This window comes from Tauraco erythrolophus, chromosome 2 (assembly GCF_009769465.1).
Source record: "Tauraco erythrolophus isolate bTauEry1 chromosome 2, bTauEry1.pri, whole genome shotgun sequence".
Classification (NCBI taxonomy): domain Eukaryota; kingdom Metazoa; phylum Chordata; class Aves; order Musophagiformes; family Musophagidae; genus Tauraco; species Tauraco erythrolophus.
Window position 1 is genome coordinate 31037004 of NC_141466.1, and position 19753 is coordinate 31056756.

General features: G+C 38.0%; 1 protein-coding gene across 3 annotated transcripts in view; it reads left to right on the plus strand.

Moving 5' to 3' along the window:
• The window catches only part of RNGTT (RNA guanylyltransferase and 5'-phosphatase), a 203583-nt gene that overhangs the window by 181826 nt on the left and 2004 nt on the right, over positions 1–19753 (plus strand). For all 3 annotated transcript variants that reach the window (XM_086608204.1, XM_086608205.1, XM_086608206.1), the window contains one exon: positions 17576–17699. In XM_086608204.1, coding sequence (XP_086464330.1) covers positions 17576–17699 — 124 coding nt within the window. The remainder of the gene's footprint in view (positions 1–17575; positions 17700–19753) is intronic.

Here is a 19753-nt window from a genome sequence, read left to right on the forward strand (position 1 = left end):
CCATATAGATACTATTCTGAGAAGTATAGTCATACAGAAAACTGGATTTTCAAAGTGATAAGCAGATTGTGCTTACAGTAGCTTTCCTATGCCCAGTGGTATGAAAACATGCTATGATAAATGTATTAGGACATGCAGGTTATGTCTCATTAAAATAACATATTAATAGACAGATACTTTATTTTCCATATTGAAGAGATGGCAAAACAAAAGGGTTAAGCTGTGTCTCCGAAGCATGAAGTTATTGCTCACTACCAACTAAAAATTGCTGAGAAGGATACTGAGAATGAGAGGTTTGCTTTAGCAATAAATGAGCAGAGATATTGCAGATACTTCTCATCTGCATTGCATTGAGCCCTCGTACTTGTCACGGTGGAATAACTGATCAAGTCATTGTAAAACTGCCAGATTTCTCGTGCTGTAGTGCAAGTTGTGTTTTGCTATTGTCCTCGTCCTCTTTGTCACATTGTTCTTTCCCAGGCTTGAGAGTGTTCTGGCTCCCGTACGTGGGTGATTTGAGGCTGGCACCATCTTTTGTTTTGCTTTCTTATGTTTTACAAAAATGATCTTGCAGAAGAGGGATGATTTGTCCATGATGATTTTAAGCTCTTGAACATGGTAATTTGTTGCTGCAGCTGTTCCCGTGTTTCAACTGCTTTGTCGAACCTAGTTTAGGTGTGCCTCTGCACATAGCGTGATTTGTTCTGAGTAATTGAGGATACCTTGATGACAACAGCTGTTTATGGGGCCAGCTCCTGTGCTTGACTGAGTTTCAACAGGGACTGTTTTTCCTTTGATGTAGACATCCCCACGCTTAGTTTCCATAAATGAAATTGCATTTGCATTTTCTTTTGACTAGGATACAATACTCAAACAGTATAGCAGTATGCTGAAGCTTCTCAATTTTAAGCAATTTAGGAAACTCGTAGATAATTGTCTTTTCAGAGAAAGTAGTGTCCTAAATTTGTGTTTCTTTATTGTTTCCTTCAGAAATTCTTTTTGTCATATTTGTTATCATAATTGTTCTTTATTGATCTGTTCTGATTTTTGAAATCAGTTCGTCTTTTCTTTCTGCATTAGACCTTTCTGCATTAGAGGCTTTTGTTGGTACTGTAGGCAAGTGAAATAAAGGCAGGAGAATGGGTAACAGTCAAAGAAAAGAATAGATACAAAACATAGTTTCTAAATAAAAATATAAGAATCAGACCCTGTTAGAAATTTATTGTAATCAATTGAGACAACAAAAGGCATTTGGGCAAAGTATTTTAGGTCTCTTTTTAACCATTTCTTAAGTGTTTATTGTTTGAAAGTATTGTGAGAACATCAGCCAAAATCAAGACTTGAGAGGGGAAGAGAAAGCAAATTGTAAACAGTTTATAGGCAGAGTATATCTAAATTTGTTAAGCTTTTTAGAGGTGAGTTATTTTGAGTCTAAACTGAACAAATGAGGTTGAACTTGATAAATGAGCTTGAACTTACAGTACCTTTGTGAAATGCAGATGATAATGTCTTTAAAATAAATTACTCATGAATAAATCAAGATGTTGAAGTTGCAAATGGTGAGAGATGGTATAACAGGGAAATTCTTTGACTAGGAAATTGTTTCTGAGACCTTTCTTTATAGTGTATATAAAACGCATAGTGAACATCATGAATGTGAAATATTTTAAATGTCAGATACTGATAAGATTGGAGAGAAACAGTTGACGGCAAAAATTATCGTATTGAGAGGTACTGTCTTGGTTTAGGGTTAGTAAAAGGCAAATGCAGATTGAATTTAGATAAATGAAAAAGAATAAGCCTGCAAACAATGACACAGAAGGTAGAAGAAATATCAAATGAGATAATTATGCAGGATATCAGCTTACAAAGGAAAAGGGGTTGTGAATAATATCCTGTCTAATTATAATACCTATAAAGGAGGATAGTCACACGAACTAATTTCAACCACCATATACCCCACAGGCTCCCTGTATAGACAGTGGAAAACAGTTGAATCCAAGGGTGAATCTGAGAACCTCTAGGAAAAGCAGCTGACACTTGCCTTGCTGGGTCTTTTGAATTGCTTTCGAGAGGTGCCAGTCTCTCTCGGTGGATTATATACCAAAACTAGCTCCTAAATTCCAAGTACCTAAAGTAATGGTGCAAATACTCATCTTGCTTGTCTCTCTGGACTTTTCCAATTATGAGATTAAAGGCTAGAGTAAAACCAAATTCTTGTTGTACAGCTGTTTTAACTGCAATGGAGCATTTCCAATATAGTGTTCCCCACAGACACGCGTTGTGGCTTAAATGTCACTTCAGCTACGGCTAATAGATTCCCAGAGATTCATTTTTTCCACCATTTCTATCCCCAAATACAATCTGTAAAACCAGGTAAGTCCTGCAAGCTTAGGCTATGTTAGACCTCTGATGAGAAAGTTGGTGGCTCTTAACAGAAGATGAACAAATAAGGAGGAAGGTGGAATTAAACTAGATTGCGCCCTTGCAAGGCTGACCTGTAGACAAAAAGATGAGATTTCATACTAGTAAAAGTAGAAGGATGCTTATCTCCCACACAGGGAAATGATAAATAGCACTCGAACAATTTGAAGAATGCCTTTGATACCCAGAAAGCTACAATTCTAGGGGAAGATGAAGCTGTATATAGACAGTAAATCAGGTAAGATTCTTTCTCTTTGCATTCTTAATTCGTTCCTCTATATTTGTATGATTTATAGTGAAATAATTAAATTATTTTTTCGTCAAATTGGCTTTCACAGTTTTCATTGCAAGGGTCATGTATACCTCGGCTTGGGAGTATTCCAGAATGATTATAGTATTTGTAAAATTTCACATCTGAGAAATAGAAATATATACTAAAACTCAGTTGAATAATAGTGATGCAGTATCTTGTTATGTAATAGTCAACAAAACCATTATTTATTTACTTTTTGTTTGACAATAGTAAAAGCACTGCAGTTTTATCTTTCTAGCATAAAGTGAGAATAAAAGTGAAGAACAACAGAGCTCAGTGGTGCTATTATGTTTCAGCAAATTGAAGTTTTCAAAATGCCACTTCTGCTTCTCTCCAAAGGAAAAAAAGGTTGATTGTAGAGAAAATAGCATGTTATATCTTTGGGAAAAATAGTCTAGAAAGATTTGAAAAGGAAGGATCAGAGATGTGGCAGCATTGTTAGATCCATTGTGCAGACATTTTATTTGTATTGCTAAGAACTGTAGAAGTTTTCATTTACTGGGGAGGAAACTGTAAATATGCAATATTGCTTTTTATGTTGCTAACTCCATTGAGTTACTGTTTAATTGGTATATAGAAAAATTTCTGCCAGTGACTTTACAACCGAATGCTGTAATGAAATGTCACTTCTTTTCAGAAATAATGTTACTTTCCCTTGATTAGCTGAAGTATTAAATCTGTTTCGGTAAATGAATCTATTGATTTTAGCTTAATGTGTTGTAATAAAAAATATTTGAGTATGTTCTCAGTTGGTAGATTCATGAGATGCCGTGCTGGATTCTGTACAGGCATTGATGTGAGATTTTTATTCATTTTTCATGCGTGAAGCAGAGAAGTCAGTGTTGGTACAGAAGGGAAATCAAGGCCTGGGTTTTTCTGGAGGACAGTTCTCTCACTTAAGCTCTGCTGAAGTCATCCCCAGGCTCTGTTTCACTGGGTCAGCCAAGACCCTGACAGTGCCCTAAGGTGGGAGGGAATGGGGCTGTAGTAGAGTAGTGCTGTAAAGCCTCTTGATCCAGCTGTTCAGTCTGCTAGGACTCAGGCAGTCTTCCAGAGGTGGTTAACATCAACCATGGTCTTCACTGCCTGGGGGATCTGCCTGTTGCCTACTTACTAGTGCTGTGCCACACAAGAAATAAAATGCCCAATTAGTGTTGTATGTTAACCTACTCAGTTGTAATTTAATAGTAGTACAGACAAGTGCAAGTCAGCTTCTGCTTCATTTCATTAGTGGGTCATGGTTAGCCACGCTTGATTGCTGACCGTTACAGGAGCAGATTAACTAAGTGCTGTAGCGTTTCTTTCATGCAAACACAACCTCTGAAGAAACCTGTGGAAGAAACCTGTGTGGGACATAGGGAAGAGGCTGATGTATAGAAAAAGCAATGTAAAGGAATATGCAAAAGCAAAATTAGGGACAAGTTTTTTTTTAGTTTTTACACGGTAATGCACAATACAATTACCGGTTTTCCTACATCATTACATTCTCTTTCTACTGGTTACACTTGGGGTGCCATTAATGCATAGAAAGAGGTTTCAGAGTAACTTAACTTCAGTACAAGGAAAACAAAGGACATCGAGTAATTTAGAAGGACGTTTATAGATCAGAGAGTCAGAGGTTTTGGACTTACAATGCTGAAGTTAACACTAAAGCAAACAGACCTTGAATTACTTAATTACTAGCTCGTTAATATTTCATTGAGAACTTTAAGGAAGAAATCTGTAATTAGCAATTAGTGTTAGTTCATGGGTTTCCCCACTGTGTGCACTCTTGCCTGACAAATCAACTTTCTTTTACCTTGGGCTTTTCAACCGTAGAATTATGTACATGAAACTCTTTTATCTAAAGGAAACTAATGAAGTTGTTTTAACGTAAGGAAATACACTTTGAGATTATCAGGCAACAGGTTATAGAGTTGCCATGCCATTATCTGTTGGTTTTTTTTTTTAATCTTTTCTTATCTATTCCCAGTGCTGCCTATTCTTCTAATGAAGAGCCTTTAGGAACGTATTTTTTTGTGGCTGGAATTGTTAGTTGGCTGGTTCTAGAAAGGCTTTATGATGTGACTTGTAGTGCTGTTACATCATGTGAAAAGCAAAAAAAAATGTTTTCAGCTGTATTTGTTAGAGAACTAATGCTGTTCAGGACTAATGACCTCAGGTAGGGAACGACAGCCGCTCAAACACAACTGTAGCACTTGAGCAGAGTGCTCAAATTAGGCTCTGAATTCTGGAGAATTTAAGAATTGGCCCATGCAGAGGACTTTGCAAGCCACAGCTTTATGATGAGGGGTTTTTTTTTGAGAGGTTACCTGGTTAGAAAACTCAAGAGACTTTTCTTGGCTTTACTTACCTTCGATAGCTCTTGCAAGCTAACAGGATAAAGTTGTTTTGTGAATTAAGAATGAAGACTAAATGTTGTCACTCACTTATTCTGCTATTGATCTACCATACAATAACAAAGCGTATGAGCAAAGCCATGAAAATTGTACTCATGTACAGTGGGCTTTCCCAGGTTTCTTTTCTGTCAGGGCTTTGGCAGGACCAACTATCAAACCATTAATTATCTCTGGTTGTCAGCACTCACCATTCAAAGTTGTAATCCTCTTTAGTTGATAGTAAAACAGAAACATGGGTAAAATCCTTATTGATTTGTCTAGAAACACTGGAGCCCAAACAGACCAAGAAGTTCATAGGTTTCTCTGACCGTATCTCGCAAAATCCATAAAATGCTCCGAAGCCCATTGTGACTCTTCCAAATCCATGAATATTGTCCATTCCTCTGTCTCATGATTACTGCAGTCTGTCACCCCACCCCACATCCATTACCATGGTGTCCTGGGAAATCTGGCTTCCTAACTCTGCAGACTCATTAATAACAAGGAATAGAAAGGAAGGAGGGGCTTGCAATGAAAGGTAGAGCAGTAAGAACCCCCCTATAGCCTCATTTACTGACAAATTTTTGCCAGTGATAGATTAGCCTTTGCTTACCTTTCTTTTAGAGGACTGACCTCATCAGCTGGCAGGCACCATAAAACTGTTTGCAGTGTCTGAGCCACGATTAGCTTCCCTATCGTAGCCCCTGCCGTTCTGTAACCGTGCAATGATCAAGAAGACCTGAATGCGTAGATTTTAGATTATAGGTCAGATTATACTGAACGACTTTAATTGCTTTTGAAGAAAGAGGAAAAAAGCTTTCCATGATTTAAGCCTCAAAGCCAGCTAGGCTTTGAAGTTTAAGACAAACTATTAAAGAAAGGGAGGGAGTTCAAGCCAGCTCTATGCTATAAAGGCAGTTGAGAAGTGAGTTAGGGCAGTTGACTTTCACTACAGCAGTTGCTTTGATCAAAGCTGATTTTTGAAAGTCTGTGTTAAGTCAACAGCCATTAATCTTTTTGTTGTGATATATTATCAGTAAAGGAAAAAAAAAGATTATTTTTCTTCTAATTGAAACCTAAGATGAGATGAATGAGATGAAATCTAATGATGAAAAATACAATGAAAAATCCCTAACATGGCTTTCACGGCTTTTTTCCCAACACATCTTTGCTTTGTTACTTGGATTTTATAGCACTGCTGAATAGATAGTTGTTGTTGTTGTTTGGCTGCTCTTGGTTTTCTGTTTTATATTGCCTCAGTGTTTCATCAAGGCATTTATCAGCTCCCTCATGTAAGTGGTTCTGGCAGTCACCTGAAACTCATCCTTTGTCATTAGCTACAAAAATGAAGGTTGAGTAAGCAGGACTGTGAGCTCCAGTCTCAGCAATCAGATGTAAGCATGCTTCCTCAAAACGGTGAGGTTTTAAAAATCATAGTGGTTTGGCTTTTTTTGTCATCCTGTTTTTGAAAATTTAAAGTTCTTGCTTTCTTATATAATACAAATACAAAACGTGAAAATGTTCTTTAAAAAATAAAATGTTATTTTGCTGTTAGAGACTTGTGTGATTCCAAGATCTGGCACACTTTTAAAAATACTGCTATGCAGACCATATAAAAGCTATGAGCAAGACTGGGCTCTCCTCTCCAGTGTGGCCCTTTGGTTCATGGAAACTTGGTTGGTGACAAACCAGTCAGCCTAGTGAAGTGGGTGGGGATTGTCTGCATTTCTATTTCCTACAAGTCCTGTAAGCCTCTGTGTGTTCTAGTATCAGAATAACTAGGAGTTGCCTCTGAAGTGTATGAAGGAAAAAAAAAATTTACTCCTGTTTGTAAATATATCCTAGGCAAAAACTGAAACATATGTTAAATATAGGAGATTGAAAGCAAGTTTGCTTAGTTCTGGTCTTAGTTTATGCACACATTCTCTCTGTACAGTCTCAGTGTTTTCAAGTATTAATAGAATTTCTAGATGTTGAAAACACTTATAAATTTATAATCTTGCTCCCTACCCCCCGCCTTTCTAATAATGCTTGCATAGCATGTTTAATAATTTACATATCACTTAGATACCAGTATTTGATAAAGTCAGTATGCCAAATTCAGGTTCCAATGTTATATATTTCTTTGTTTGCCTACTATAGTGAAAAATACAAAGTAAATTTTGATTATATCTTTCTTAATGTTGTTATTCAGTAATGTTCTGAGGCAAAGAAATTTGAACCATGGGGAAAGCTTCTAACAAACCAGTTTGGGCTTTGTTAGGCAGTGAAGTAGATATATGAATATATTACATATGATTATCATAAAATTATGGCCTGGAAATTGAACAGTCATGCTGCTGCATTTTAGACAGTACATTTATAATAAGCTGTAATAAAGTAAACATTTTGAATGGGTATAAGAACAGGCATTACTTGAGATCACAAATGTACATTCGATTCATACTTTTGAAGCTCAATTTAACAAAGCAAACAAATTTCCTTGTAGCGTTAACATGGTTGTTCTCAATAGTGAATTTTGATTTATGGGGAAAAAAACTTTAAGCGTATAAAACTGGCTGTTTGGGACCTAAATGAAAGAAAAGAATATGATTCATAATGGCTGTAATTTGAAAACTGCGTGTTGTTACAAGTAGAAGTGGGTTTAAAAGACTCACTTGCAATTACTTGCTACTTTGGATTCTAGTTTAAATTTCTTTTGGCTCATTCTGGTATCATTTGGCGTTTTTCTGAAAGAGTATAAAACCATGGTTTCTAAGAACATTTGAGAAGCTAGATAAGAATGATTAGAATTACGTTTAGGGCCCGATCCTGAGCACACTAGTGCGGGCTAATTGATCTTCTGAAGCTGCTCAGATGTATATAACCTACAAGGATAAGAGCTTGTAGAGCCGGGGCCCACATGAATAGCGATCAGATACTATCTGACTCATAAAAGTAGTTTTTCCTCAGACGAGACAGAAAAGCTGCTGGGAAGCTCCTGATAGCCCAGCCCCGGGGAGTCTCCCTGTAGCCCGTCCCCGGCGGTGTGACAGCAAGCGACAGAACCCTTTGTAGGATGGAAGAAGTACAGATAAAACAAGATGAATTTAGACTCCTACAGTAGCAGTAGCCTGGGTTCGAAGAAAAGATGAAAAACAAGTCTATGAGAAAGTACACTGTAAAATCTGTGTGTAATAAACATTTGTCCGGAGAGCCATCCTTATAGAGGTGAAGTCCAATGTCTGAAAGGCAGAAAATGTCAGAAAATCTCTTCATCCTATTCTGACAGAGCCATCTAGGTTATCTTTCATTTATTTTGAGGTATAGAAAGAGTATTGCCAAAGGTTGTAAAATAGTGATAGCATAGCTTTGTCTCTGGAAGATTTGCTTGAGCTTCTACTGGTAAATTATTAAAGAGATCTCAGCTGCCCTGTGTCACAGGATTTCTTGGTAGCACGAGTGTAAGTACCTGAGGGCTAATTAAGATCAGGTTTAGAGAACCTAATGGGGGGTAAATGCTTTCCCTGTTGTGTGACCACAAACCATCTCTCTCTGTTTCCCCGTTTGCAAACTGAGAATAATAAGCCTTATGAAATTCATAATTTATGAATGAGCTAAGCAGTGTTTTCAAAGTATATTCTTTACTGTTGGTGCCTAACTCTTGTCTGTGGATCTCTGTGTCTTAGCATGCAGTATGCTTAGTTTGAGGCTGGCTCCCTCTTGCAAAAGCTGTCTGAGAGAATAAAAAAGTAATCAGGGATAAGACTGGCTTTCAGGAGCTAGCTCATGTCAAGTAAAAATACAGTCCGCAAAAGATACCAGGCTGTGGGTGAAACCTTTCATCCTGGAATCATTGCTACATTATGATTACAGCTTTTTCTGTCAACTTGCACTGTATATCCTTCTTCCATATTCCCGTCCTGTACAGTTGCTTACCTTTCTGGTGGGGGATAGCTTTTTTCAGAAACCTCCAGTGGATTTCTTGTCCTTCACTGAAAAGATTTTTTTGTTTATTTGTTTTTTGCATAACCTACTGAACAAATCCGCACTTTGCTGTGGCATTTTACTACTGTGCTTGCATCTGCCTGTTTTTCTTTGGTACTTTGACCAATGCCCTCAAGATTCAGTACTGACCCCAAGGATTATCAGTGGCACAGTTACTCTTGGTGTGCCAAGTCCAAGCTGGCTGTCCCTGACCTCTGCAGTTACCCCAGGTGCTTGTGGTGAAGCACTGTTCCTGCCTCTTCTTGCAAGTTCATGAGCTACAGAGCAGGTGACGGTCTCGTTTGCACCAAATACACATCCTCTCAGAGTGAGTTCACACTGGCGCTTGCTTTGAGAGCTCTATTTCTCTTCTCTTACTGCCTGGTGTTGACTGCAGTTGCCCCATCTCCTAGAGTTTCTTCCTCTTTCATCAGCGTGTGCTGAGGGTCAGAATGGTACGAGCCACTTTTTTAATACTTTATTTGAGAACTCATCACAGTGGAGGTATGCCAGGTTCGTGAGTCCTCAGCACAGAATTCTTCCTTTTCTCAGTTTTTATAGAAGATATACAGAGAGATCTTTCTTCTTTAATCCACAGACCTGTGATGATTAGGGTACCTGGGCAAGGGATATCAATCTAGGAGGGCAACCGTTTACTACTTTTTTTCATTTAACTGTACAAGACGTGTATGGACCCTCAGATCTGTGCTTCCCATTCTTGACAATGATTAAAAGAAAACAGGTTTTTGAAAAGCTTTAAAGTTCCTTCAGGAATTAGGTGGAGATGGCAAAGTCTAGCAGGAAGGTCAACTGCTCTTTGAGTACTGTAGGTGCCTGAGTTACGATACTCAACAGTGTTCAAAACGTTTGTTGGTTTGCTGTGGCTGACCAGATTTTCTCACTGAGTTAAACGGGAAATACAGATAAAGAATATTTTGAAGAGTGTGTGTTACCACGCAAAGCATTTGTGTAAATACAGGTATATTTTCACATCAGGGTCTTAGCAGTTACCAGTTATCTGCTTTGTTGTAGATACCAGTGTCCCTCTGAGAGTCTCAAAGCAAGCTCAGGAAAACATTGGTTTCTTGCAGATAGTTCAGATGATGTTGCAAGGTCAGGTGTACAGGAGACCTTCCAGGATACATTAAGAAATCTATTCCATCTGGTACTGAAAGTCATTAAACTTGTAATATCACTGATAAGAGGAAGGCTTTTTATTTCTGATGTTTCCATCAGGCAGTTGTCAGGAAATCCCCAGGATTCCAACCCATTCTGTGTGTCAGAAAACAGTATCCGTATTTGAAAGTACTGCGTGTAAGAATGAGAGATTCTTTGAGGAAATGTTGTATGTTAACAAGAAAGAATAAATTATGATCTGTGAGTGTTAGACACTGGAAGTCTAAAACCAAAAAAATCCACCATCTAAAAACAGCCTTGCTCTTGTGATTTTGAGACATGATTGTTCTTTTTGGCTTTTTCCATGATTTTCCAGTGCTTCATGTTAGCATTGTGGTTCAATCAAACAAAAATGTTAAAATTTTTGTATTTCTTAATATTCCTTTCCAGAAATGAAATATCAAAATTGGAACATTTCCATTTCTTACGTACACAAGAAGCAGCATAATTACAGTGAGAAGGTGTCATGGTTTAGCCCGGTCAGCAACTAAACTCCACACAGCTGCTCGCTCACCCTCCCCCACTCCCACAGGATAGGGAAGAGAATTAAGGAAGAAAAGGGAAAAAGACCCATGGGTTGGGATAAGAACAATTTAATAATATAAAAGTAATAATAATGATATATGAATACATATACCTATATATGTATAATGATAATAATATATACCAACAAGTGATGCACAATATAATTACTCACCATCCGCTGACCAACGCCTCTCCTGTCCCGGCAAACGATTCCAAAACAGATATATCCCCACACCACAATCCTGCATGAGCAGTAAGCCCAGAGAGAGAGAGAGGGAGAATTCCGAGAGTGCCAGAGAGACCCCTCTCAAGAGAGTTCCCAGAAGAGCAAAAGCCCTTCTTTACGGTCAACCCATATCTATATACTGGGCATGACACTGCATGACACGGAATACTTCATTGGCCAGTTTAGCCCTCAATCCTAAATCTTAAGTGCAGATCATGAGGGGAGTTGTGAACCCTTTGTCCTGGCTATGCTCCCCCCCAGCCTGTTGTGCTCCTGCACGTTGGCAAAACATGGGAAGCTGAAAAGTCGTTGAGGTCTCAGTGCCAACTATAAACACCAGTGCACTATCGACATTCTTCTCATAATGAATCCCAGACTAAAACCAAACCATAGAGCTCTTCTAGCTGCTCAAGAGAAAAAATAACTGTCCCAGACAAAACCAGGACAGAATGCTTCTTCAATGTTAAATAAATATATCAACTGCATTGCGTTTACCCAAGCTGATAATCATTTGTTGGGTAATATATTACTTAAAAGGAAACACAATCGGTATGTTTAATTTAGCAACAGAGTTGGTAACCAGTGCTCTTATTTTACTTTTGACAAATCAGTGTTTTTGATAAAATGATCTCTTGAATCTTATTAAGAAATGGGTATTAAGCTACATTACAGAATCTGGTTTAGCTTGAGCAAAAAGGGGAAGGAGTAACTTACTAACTTCTGCCAGTTTACAGTGATAATATTTGTGATTCTATGTACACTAGTGGTATAAACAGGCATTTTATAACCATCTCTTAAATTCTTGCAGTTCTTTGAGAAGTTTTACTGTGGAACACATGAGATACTTTATGGGAATGGGGAAAAAAAAGTTCTTTAAAAGCATCTGAACAAGCTGTCCAAGAATTAGGAAGAAGCACTAAAGGAACAACTTGGCATCTGTATCAGGTGCTGCATTGTGCCCTGTAGACGTTGGGGCTCTAATAACGACACGGCTACTGATTTTTTTAGGATGTTCTTAGCCAAATCATTGGAATTTCTTATATTCATGTTCTTATCTGTAATCATGCATGCGAGTGCTTTCCCAGGATAGTCCTTGCCCATACACACATTCCTCCGGAAAGCTGGGCCTGCAGTTCAGTCCTGCACTTTGAAGCTTTGCTTTAGCTGTTTTCTTAAAATAGACATGAGCCCTGTTTGTCACATGTCATTTCCTCTCATTGGTCTTGTTTTGACATGAAGCTCCTTAGAGTTTATTTGTCGGCTTTAAGTCTTCAGTCTTCAAAAAGATCTCATTTTGAGTTTGTCTTATCATTATATATTCAGGAGCTGTTCATTTTGTTGCTGCTGCTGCTTTATTTTTTCTGTCTCTATCCTATTTCTTCAGGAAGTCTTGACCGCTCTTTGTTTCTTCACATTTCCGTTTAATTGTTATTTGCATTCCCTGACTGTTGTCATTGCTTATCCCTGGTCTTCAGATGATGCCCTTACTGCTATGGAGCCATAGTACCAGTGGGCAGGTTAATTCTCTCCGTTGTCTAGCTCATTCCACTTTGCTTGAGAAGTTTAGGAATTAAGTCTATAGTACTTTGCAGTTGTGGGCAGTCACAGCATTTGAGAGTAATGCAGAAATCAGGATTTGAGATGTGCTATTTTGCTAGAGAGGTTTTATTTCCTAAACTGTCATTGGTATCCGAATGTATTCCAGTACCTTCAGGACAAGGAGCTTGCAGACGCCATATTTTTTGGACAGTTCTTAGAAAAATGTGGTTTAATTTTTGCAGGATGACTGACTAGAGAAGGTGTGGGCTCCCATCCTCCTGCAGTAGGAGACTGGGAAGCAACCCAAAAGTTTCTCCCTCATGAACACACAGCCAATCACTTATTTTGGGATGTTTCTTTGACTTGTTTGTTTGCTTTGGCTGTGAGAATGGATCCTAATGGAAAAAAGTTAGTTGCAATATCAGAGGGAAGAATTACTTTCCAGGCCTTATGTGGCAGCTCTAAACTTTTTTTTCCCTGCAGGCGTTGGAACTCATGTTTAAAAAAAAAAATAAAAGCCAAACAGTTTGTGTACTTGAGCCTATCCAAAAGGAATGCCTTCATTGCACATGCCAGCTATAAAAAGGCAGATTCTTTTCAGAAAATAGAAAGCTGTTACATTTAGAATCTTATTTTTTTAATTCTATATTTAGAAATAAAGATCTTTCTAATTTCATAAGATTTCAACTGCCGCTTTTAGTCATTTGTTCTGTCATGGAAGTTAACATTTTCTGTGTCTACTATTACCGTCATTTCTTCTGGGATCTTAGAAATAGGCTGATGACTTGGGATGTGGAATAAGCAATAGAAATAGGTGAATTGAAGAACGATTTTATTTTTATAAATGTTTGGTAATAGAGGAGAAAGTGCAAGCAAAAAGGCATTTAAAGAGAGAAAGGATTTCACATAGAAAATGTTAACATTTTGCTTACAAACGTCACTTTCTATAAGGGGGATTATTTACTGAGCTAAAATCATTTCAGTTGCTTTGAAAATATATGAATATGGAAACATAGGGCTTCTTTCAGTCAAGTCTCCGTTTATCTAAAAGCTTACCTCCTTTTTTCTTTCTAAAGAACTTGAATATGGGGAAGGTAGATGCGTTTGTAAAGTTTAAGCTTGTCCATTGTAGATGCACTTTCTGAAATATTAACTTAATTACCTTAAAATCTAATTTCTCATTGTTAATACCTCTTATGTAAAGTAGCAGCTTGCCCGCGAATTCAATTCTTCTTTGGGAATAAGGGTGATGAGACTAAGGTTTGAGTGAAGTCGTCACAGAAAATATGTGTGCTTCAAGTAAAGGAAAGAATGACTCAACAGGTGGAATGACAGTCGGGTCTGATGGTTATGTGCACTGTGGAGATACACAGAAAAACCTTGGCCATTGGTAGTCAGCACAGATAATGCAGCCATGCTCACAGGACTAGAGCTAACTACATTCAATGTAAACGGTTTCTCCTCTTTTTCAGCTGGATATATAGGTTTTTGCAGATTTTGCCCTAAATTAATATAAAATGTGGCTGTGTAGAAACACAGTTATGATTCATCTCAAAATGGCTCCATTGCTCTGCCAGGCAAGATGGCTTGAGATGTGTTAGTTCACTTTTTAAAATATATTTTTAATTTCTTTCAGAAAATGGGGGATGGAGAGAGACAGGAAAATGGGACATTTCCTAAACCTTAACTGTCATTCTTAGAACAAGGAATAAGCTTACCGCAGCAAAGTTTTTCCTAGTGAATAGTCCAGATGATGATGGCAGTGAGAAGAGGGGCATAGCTTCTCAGCAGGGAGAGGAGGGAGGATAGCTGTCATCTTCACGTAGTCTGACATCCTTAGGCGATGGTCTTCTATTACGTCCAGTCTGATTTGATAATGAGCTATTACTGAAATGAGGATGCAGCTCTTGCCCACTTTTTTCCCATCACATCTTGCAATCTAGCAGTAATGTAGAATCGGCTTCCAAGAGGAAGCTGATCTATATTTTTGGCAAGTGATTTCTGTTGGGCAGGTAGGCTGGTTCCTGATAACTAGATCAAACTCCAGCAGGAACAGAGAACGTTCCTGCAGAGGGACAGTTTCCTTCCTCTTGCAAGGAAAGTAACATACAAGTTGGTGTTTGTCCTTCCTCAGGACACAGTTGTGGCCCAGACCAGAGATACTGTTCTGGTACACACCACCTCTGAGAGCCCCGTGTCCAAGACGTGATCCTATGGGCTTCTAATTCTGACTGGCTGTCCAAAAATAGGCACGGGAATAAATACTTAATTAAGGGGGGCTCCGTAGAGTCTTTATTGTGGTGGAAAATCCCGTCTTGAAATTGCTGAATGCAGGTTCAAGGCATTTTATCAACAGCATGGCACTGTACCAAAAGCATTGCTGCTGCTGAGGATAAGCGTTTTGGCTGACAACTGCCATCATTCCTAAGACTCTTCTCCCATTTGTGTGAAGCACTAACTGGAAGTACCGCCTCTCAGGAAGAGAAACGATGGTGTGTTATTCAGATACACCTACAAACTGCAATACTTAAGGAGAAGGAGGGATGAACCCCATACTGCAGAGCGACAATCTTGAAGACGCTGCTCTGAGCAGCTCAGAATGAATTCTCAAAGGGAAAGAAATTCAGGACAGTTACATTTGACAATTTCCCTGTCCAGCTTTAAAGCTGAAATACCAGAAAGTAGCAAGCAAGTGAGAGGTAGATATAAGATGTGAATTATGAATACAGGGATCGCTATGGGCTTGTTCAGTCCTGTGCATAAACAACACCCATCTAGAAGTCTACTAAGATACAATAGTAGAAGAGTATTTTTAATGCTGAAAAGTGTGTTTTGCTCAGAGTACTTGTAGTCTTGATCAAATGCCCAGCAGCTCCTAAAATGGTCATTAATATTACGATAAGTACATTTACAAGACTGAGGTCACTTAAAATTGTATAGAGAAGAGCAGGTGCTGTATTTCTTCCTCTGTAAAATAATACTACAACTTAGAATTGTTAGAAACGACGATCACCAGTTTTGTAACAGGAAAATTCATTTAAGTCAGTGCTTTGGCAGGTGTTCATATTTTGTGGAAAGATCTATCTTCCATCTCGCTAATGAATGGCCAAGCAAGTATCTAGATAGTTAATAATACTGCTTAATTGCCACAGTCAGATAAAGCTGCCATCTAATTTATTGCTATTCTGAGCATCTGAACACTGGAAGAATGATAAACCATAAGAAGCCTTATTGAGATGGTTGGTTAGTTGAAGTCATTGCCTGCAGTTTTATACGTTTCTCTCTCTAGCAGGTGATCCTTCTAACATTTCCCTGCTTTGGCAGAAAATCAGACACGTGGTCATACCCCTGCTGCTTCCACTTCCACTAGGCAGCTGTTTTCAAAGGAATACACCTTCCCAAGGTGCTGCGCAGCCAAGAGCTTCTTCCTGGGTTTATTTATCCATGGTGTGCTAGAACAGGATGTTGTGTGTTCCTGCGTATACCTCATGGAACATAAATAAGTCCACGAATATGTGTCAGTCAAACATCCAGACTATATATAGCTTTTCAACGTGGATGGAAAGAACTAACGTGCTCTTCATAGGTGATGGAATGGGTGAAGGAAAAATGTGTGACACCATGGAAACCTGACTCTGACTCTGTCAGTCCTGCAGCAGGACAGGCCTTGGTTGTAAGCGGGTTTAACAAAATTGTCTTCTATGTCATGTACACTTGGCAAGTAAAATCCCAGGACTCCCTCTCCAGGAATGAACACAAGTATTCAGTGTAAATGCCAAGAAAAATCTTAGGATTCTGCTTGTGAAATTAAGGATAAATCCTGTACTATGCAGTTTAGGAGACTCAGTCCATGCTCAGGACCTTTTCATGAATTAATTGCCTTTATCTGAAAATGAATGCAAAACAGGTTCACGGGCTTTTCCACTGTACGTGCTATTAAGCTGCCTGGAGACAGTTATGGCCTTTTTCAAATCGACTCCGCTCTGACAGTAGTAAATTCCTGTGTCACCGCTCAGGAGCAAGTAGACAACAGAGGTGAAAAATTATGCTAATGAATTGCAGTAACCAATCCCTTTTTATGAGAGCACTTATGCGTAAGATCCTGCATCCAAAGTGTTATATTACCTTGTATGACTTTTCACGGGTAAGCTACAGCAAACTAAACCCAGCTAGCAGTTAAATACAGCTTTATACTTCTGAAGAGGCTCTTTGGAACAAAGTGAAGTATATGGGTAAAATTGTTAAAGCGTTAGATAAGGTTCTCGGGTTACCATGGTTACTTGAAAATTTTGCATTGTATCATAGATTAGGATGCATAGGATGAAGTAGCCAAAACAACTAGGAAGTCCGATGCGTATAAACTGCATTTCCAAACCACACTGTTGCCAAATAGAAAGACAAATAGCTGAGGATGTTGGCTGCTGTCAAATCTAGGAATCAATAAAGAGACGCCTGAAGGAGATTTAGAACATAGGCGATTTGAAATCCTGTGTTATTCTGGAGTTACAATCTTAATTTGTTAAAGACAAATGAAGAAAAAAAGCAAAGAAAAATCCTCAGTAATGTAAGGAGTGGAATGATTTTCCATGAGCTCTTTCTGGTATTGAAATCTGACATTTGGCTTTGAGGCCTTCAACAAAGCAGGTTGATGAAACATGGATAATACATTTCGTGCACTTAGGCTGGCAGTAGCACTTACACTGGAAGCAGTTTATTCCCATGGAAACCTATTTGCATTTGGGCCAGAAGTGACTTTTTTCCCCCCTCTGTTAGAGCTGCTGATGTTTTAGCATAATATAATTGCTGTATATTGACAGCAGATTTGAAAAGTATTTTTAAAATGTTGAGTAGCTGAGCATATGTATAATGGAGATGTAGTCTGTGCAGTTTTTCTGTGTAGGATGGAGGCATGTTGCTGAAAAGTGCAGGGCAGCTTTTGATCTTCTATTATTTGTATTAGTTGTCCCTAAAAGAAAGAAAAAAATGTGAATTAAAATATGTTTATCCCATTATTTTTTTTTTAAACAGGTGACAAAAGAACTGAAACAGTACGACAATAAAATTATAGAGTGCAAGTTTGAGAACAACAGCTGGGTCTTCATGAGACAGAGAATAGACAAAAGCTTTCCAAATGCCTACAGCACTGCTATGGGTGAGTAGAATAATTTGCTTTAAAAGTTTTTCGGGCTCAAATTTTAATTTTTTAACTCTGTTCCAGTTTAAGGAGGAAAGGTACATCTTGCAAATGCTTATGTCATGTTTGGCTTCTACATAGCGTGAATCCTTTGGCTTCAGGGTTATTTGATGAAGTCAGTTAAACAAATACTCTGATGCAGTTGATGCAATATTTAAGAAATAATACAGAAGCAAGTGTTTGTCGAACTGCAAACACTTGCTCAAAGAGACTTTAAATGGCAGGGCATGCCCTTTAAATGAGGCCCAAAAAAGCTTTTATTTATGGTAGCGTTGCAGCAGCAGTTAACTAACTAACATCAGTTCCTAGCCTTGTGTTGGTTTCTCAGGGTGTAATGCAAACTGGCACACTATGAGTTGAATTTGTTGAACAAAAAATCCATTGCAATTTCACCTCTACTCAAAATGCCAAAACCATTATTTGGCAGATAGGCTAGAAAATTAGTAGGAGAAAATGTCATCTTAAATTTCTGCAGCAGTCGTACAAACAATGAAGAGGGCAACAAATGAGAGGTGAGGGTATATCCCTGCTGAATTGCAAGATTTATGTTCTTCTACTAAAAAACATTTTGCCAAACATTGTAAATTAAATGATGTTGTTTACTTTCAGGTGAAGTAGAAGAATTTGAATAGAAGCGTGCAAGGTTGTATAACAACAGTCTTGTCGATACTGACTTTTGTTAAGTGCCAAAATGAAGCTTAATCATATTTAAGATCATGCTATTTACTAGGACATGCATAGATTATGTAGGATTTTCTCTGAACCGTTCTCCTTGTATTTCTGCCTAAGCAGTGAGTAGATTTATTTGAAAAAATGAAACATGGTCATTTTGCCAGGAGATAATAAATTTGTTGGCACCTTAGGGAATCAGCACAGAATGTAGCTGAAATACTTGCTGAACCATCCTGTCAGGAAAGAGGAATGGGCCACAAAAGTCATACAAGTACAAGGACATCTCTTTGTCACCATGACCTAAATTTCTTTTCTCTGTTTCACATTATTGTTCAATAGTTTTCCTTGGAGTTTTCTTTTCTTTGAGGAGTAGCATATTCTTTTCTTTGTTCTTAAGAGCGTATGCAGCTGCACTTTTTCTCTTCTCATTTTCTCCATTTGTAGAGCAGTTATGTTATTCCTGACTTCTTTTTTTTCCTACAAAACATAATGAACTTCCTACAAATAAAAATTAAGGGAAAATTAAATGCTGCAGGAAGAACTGCTTTGTAAGAAAATTCCAAATTTTCCATGGGAAATTTCAGAACAGAAAGTTTTCTTTTGGCTTTTTCACTTTTGACCATTTTTCAAAATCTCCAGAAGTTGTATTTTCTCGTTTGAGACTTCTGTTGTCCCCTTCTCTAGATCCTTTTCTTGATGAAAAATACTATTTATTTTCCCCCACAGTTGAAATAGCAACAAAATAAGTACTGTTCTCCATCTCGCTTTTGAACTTTGATACCTTTCAAACTGAAGAGAAGGGCTTTTTGAGTGATTAGGCTAGGACAGCCCTTAAAAGTTGATACAGAGTTATACCAGCTGCCTCGTGACACAAATTCTATTCCTAAACTACTCATAATCATGCTTTCCAACTGCTGAAGTCATGTACAGTACAACTTTTAAAGCACCTTTTCACCAAAAATAAATGGGATAATAAAAACATAATGCTAGGAAGGTGTTTTATTAATTGTAAAGTAATGCCTTGAATGATCCTGGAATTCTGCAGGAAAGAAGGGAGCATTTTAATTTAAGAGTCAGGAAATTATATGTTGATTATTATTTGTAACAATGCTATATTGCAAGTACATTTCAAGGAGTCTTAATGTTGTTTAGTACTCTAGGGGGTCAATAGATTGTTTTGCATGGAAATTGCATCCATACTGTGGCCAATCCTGACATGCTATAAATTATCCTCTAATCATTTCGTACTTTTTTCCAAGATAGTCATAGGATTCCTACTTAGTTTCTTGCTCTTTATTTTTTCCCTCCTCCGTAAGTCTCTTGGAAGATGTAATTAGAGG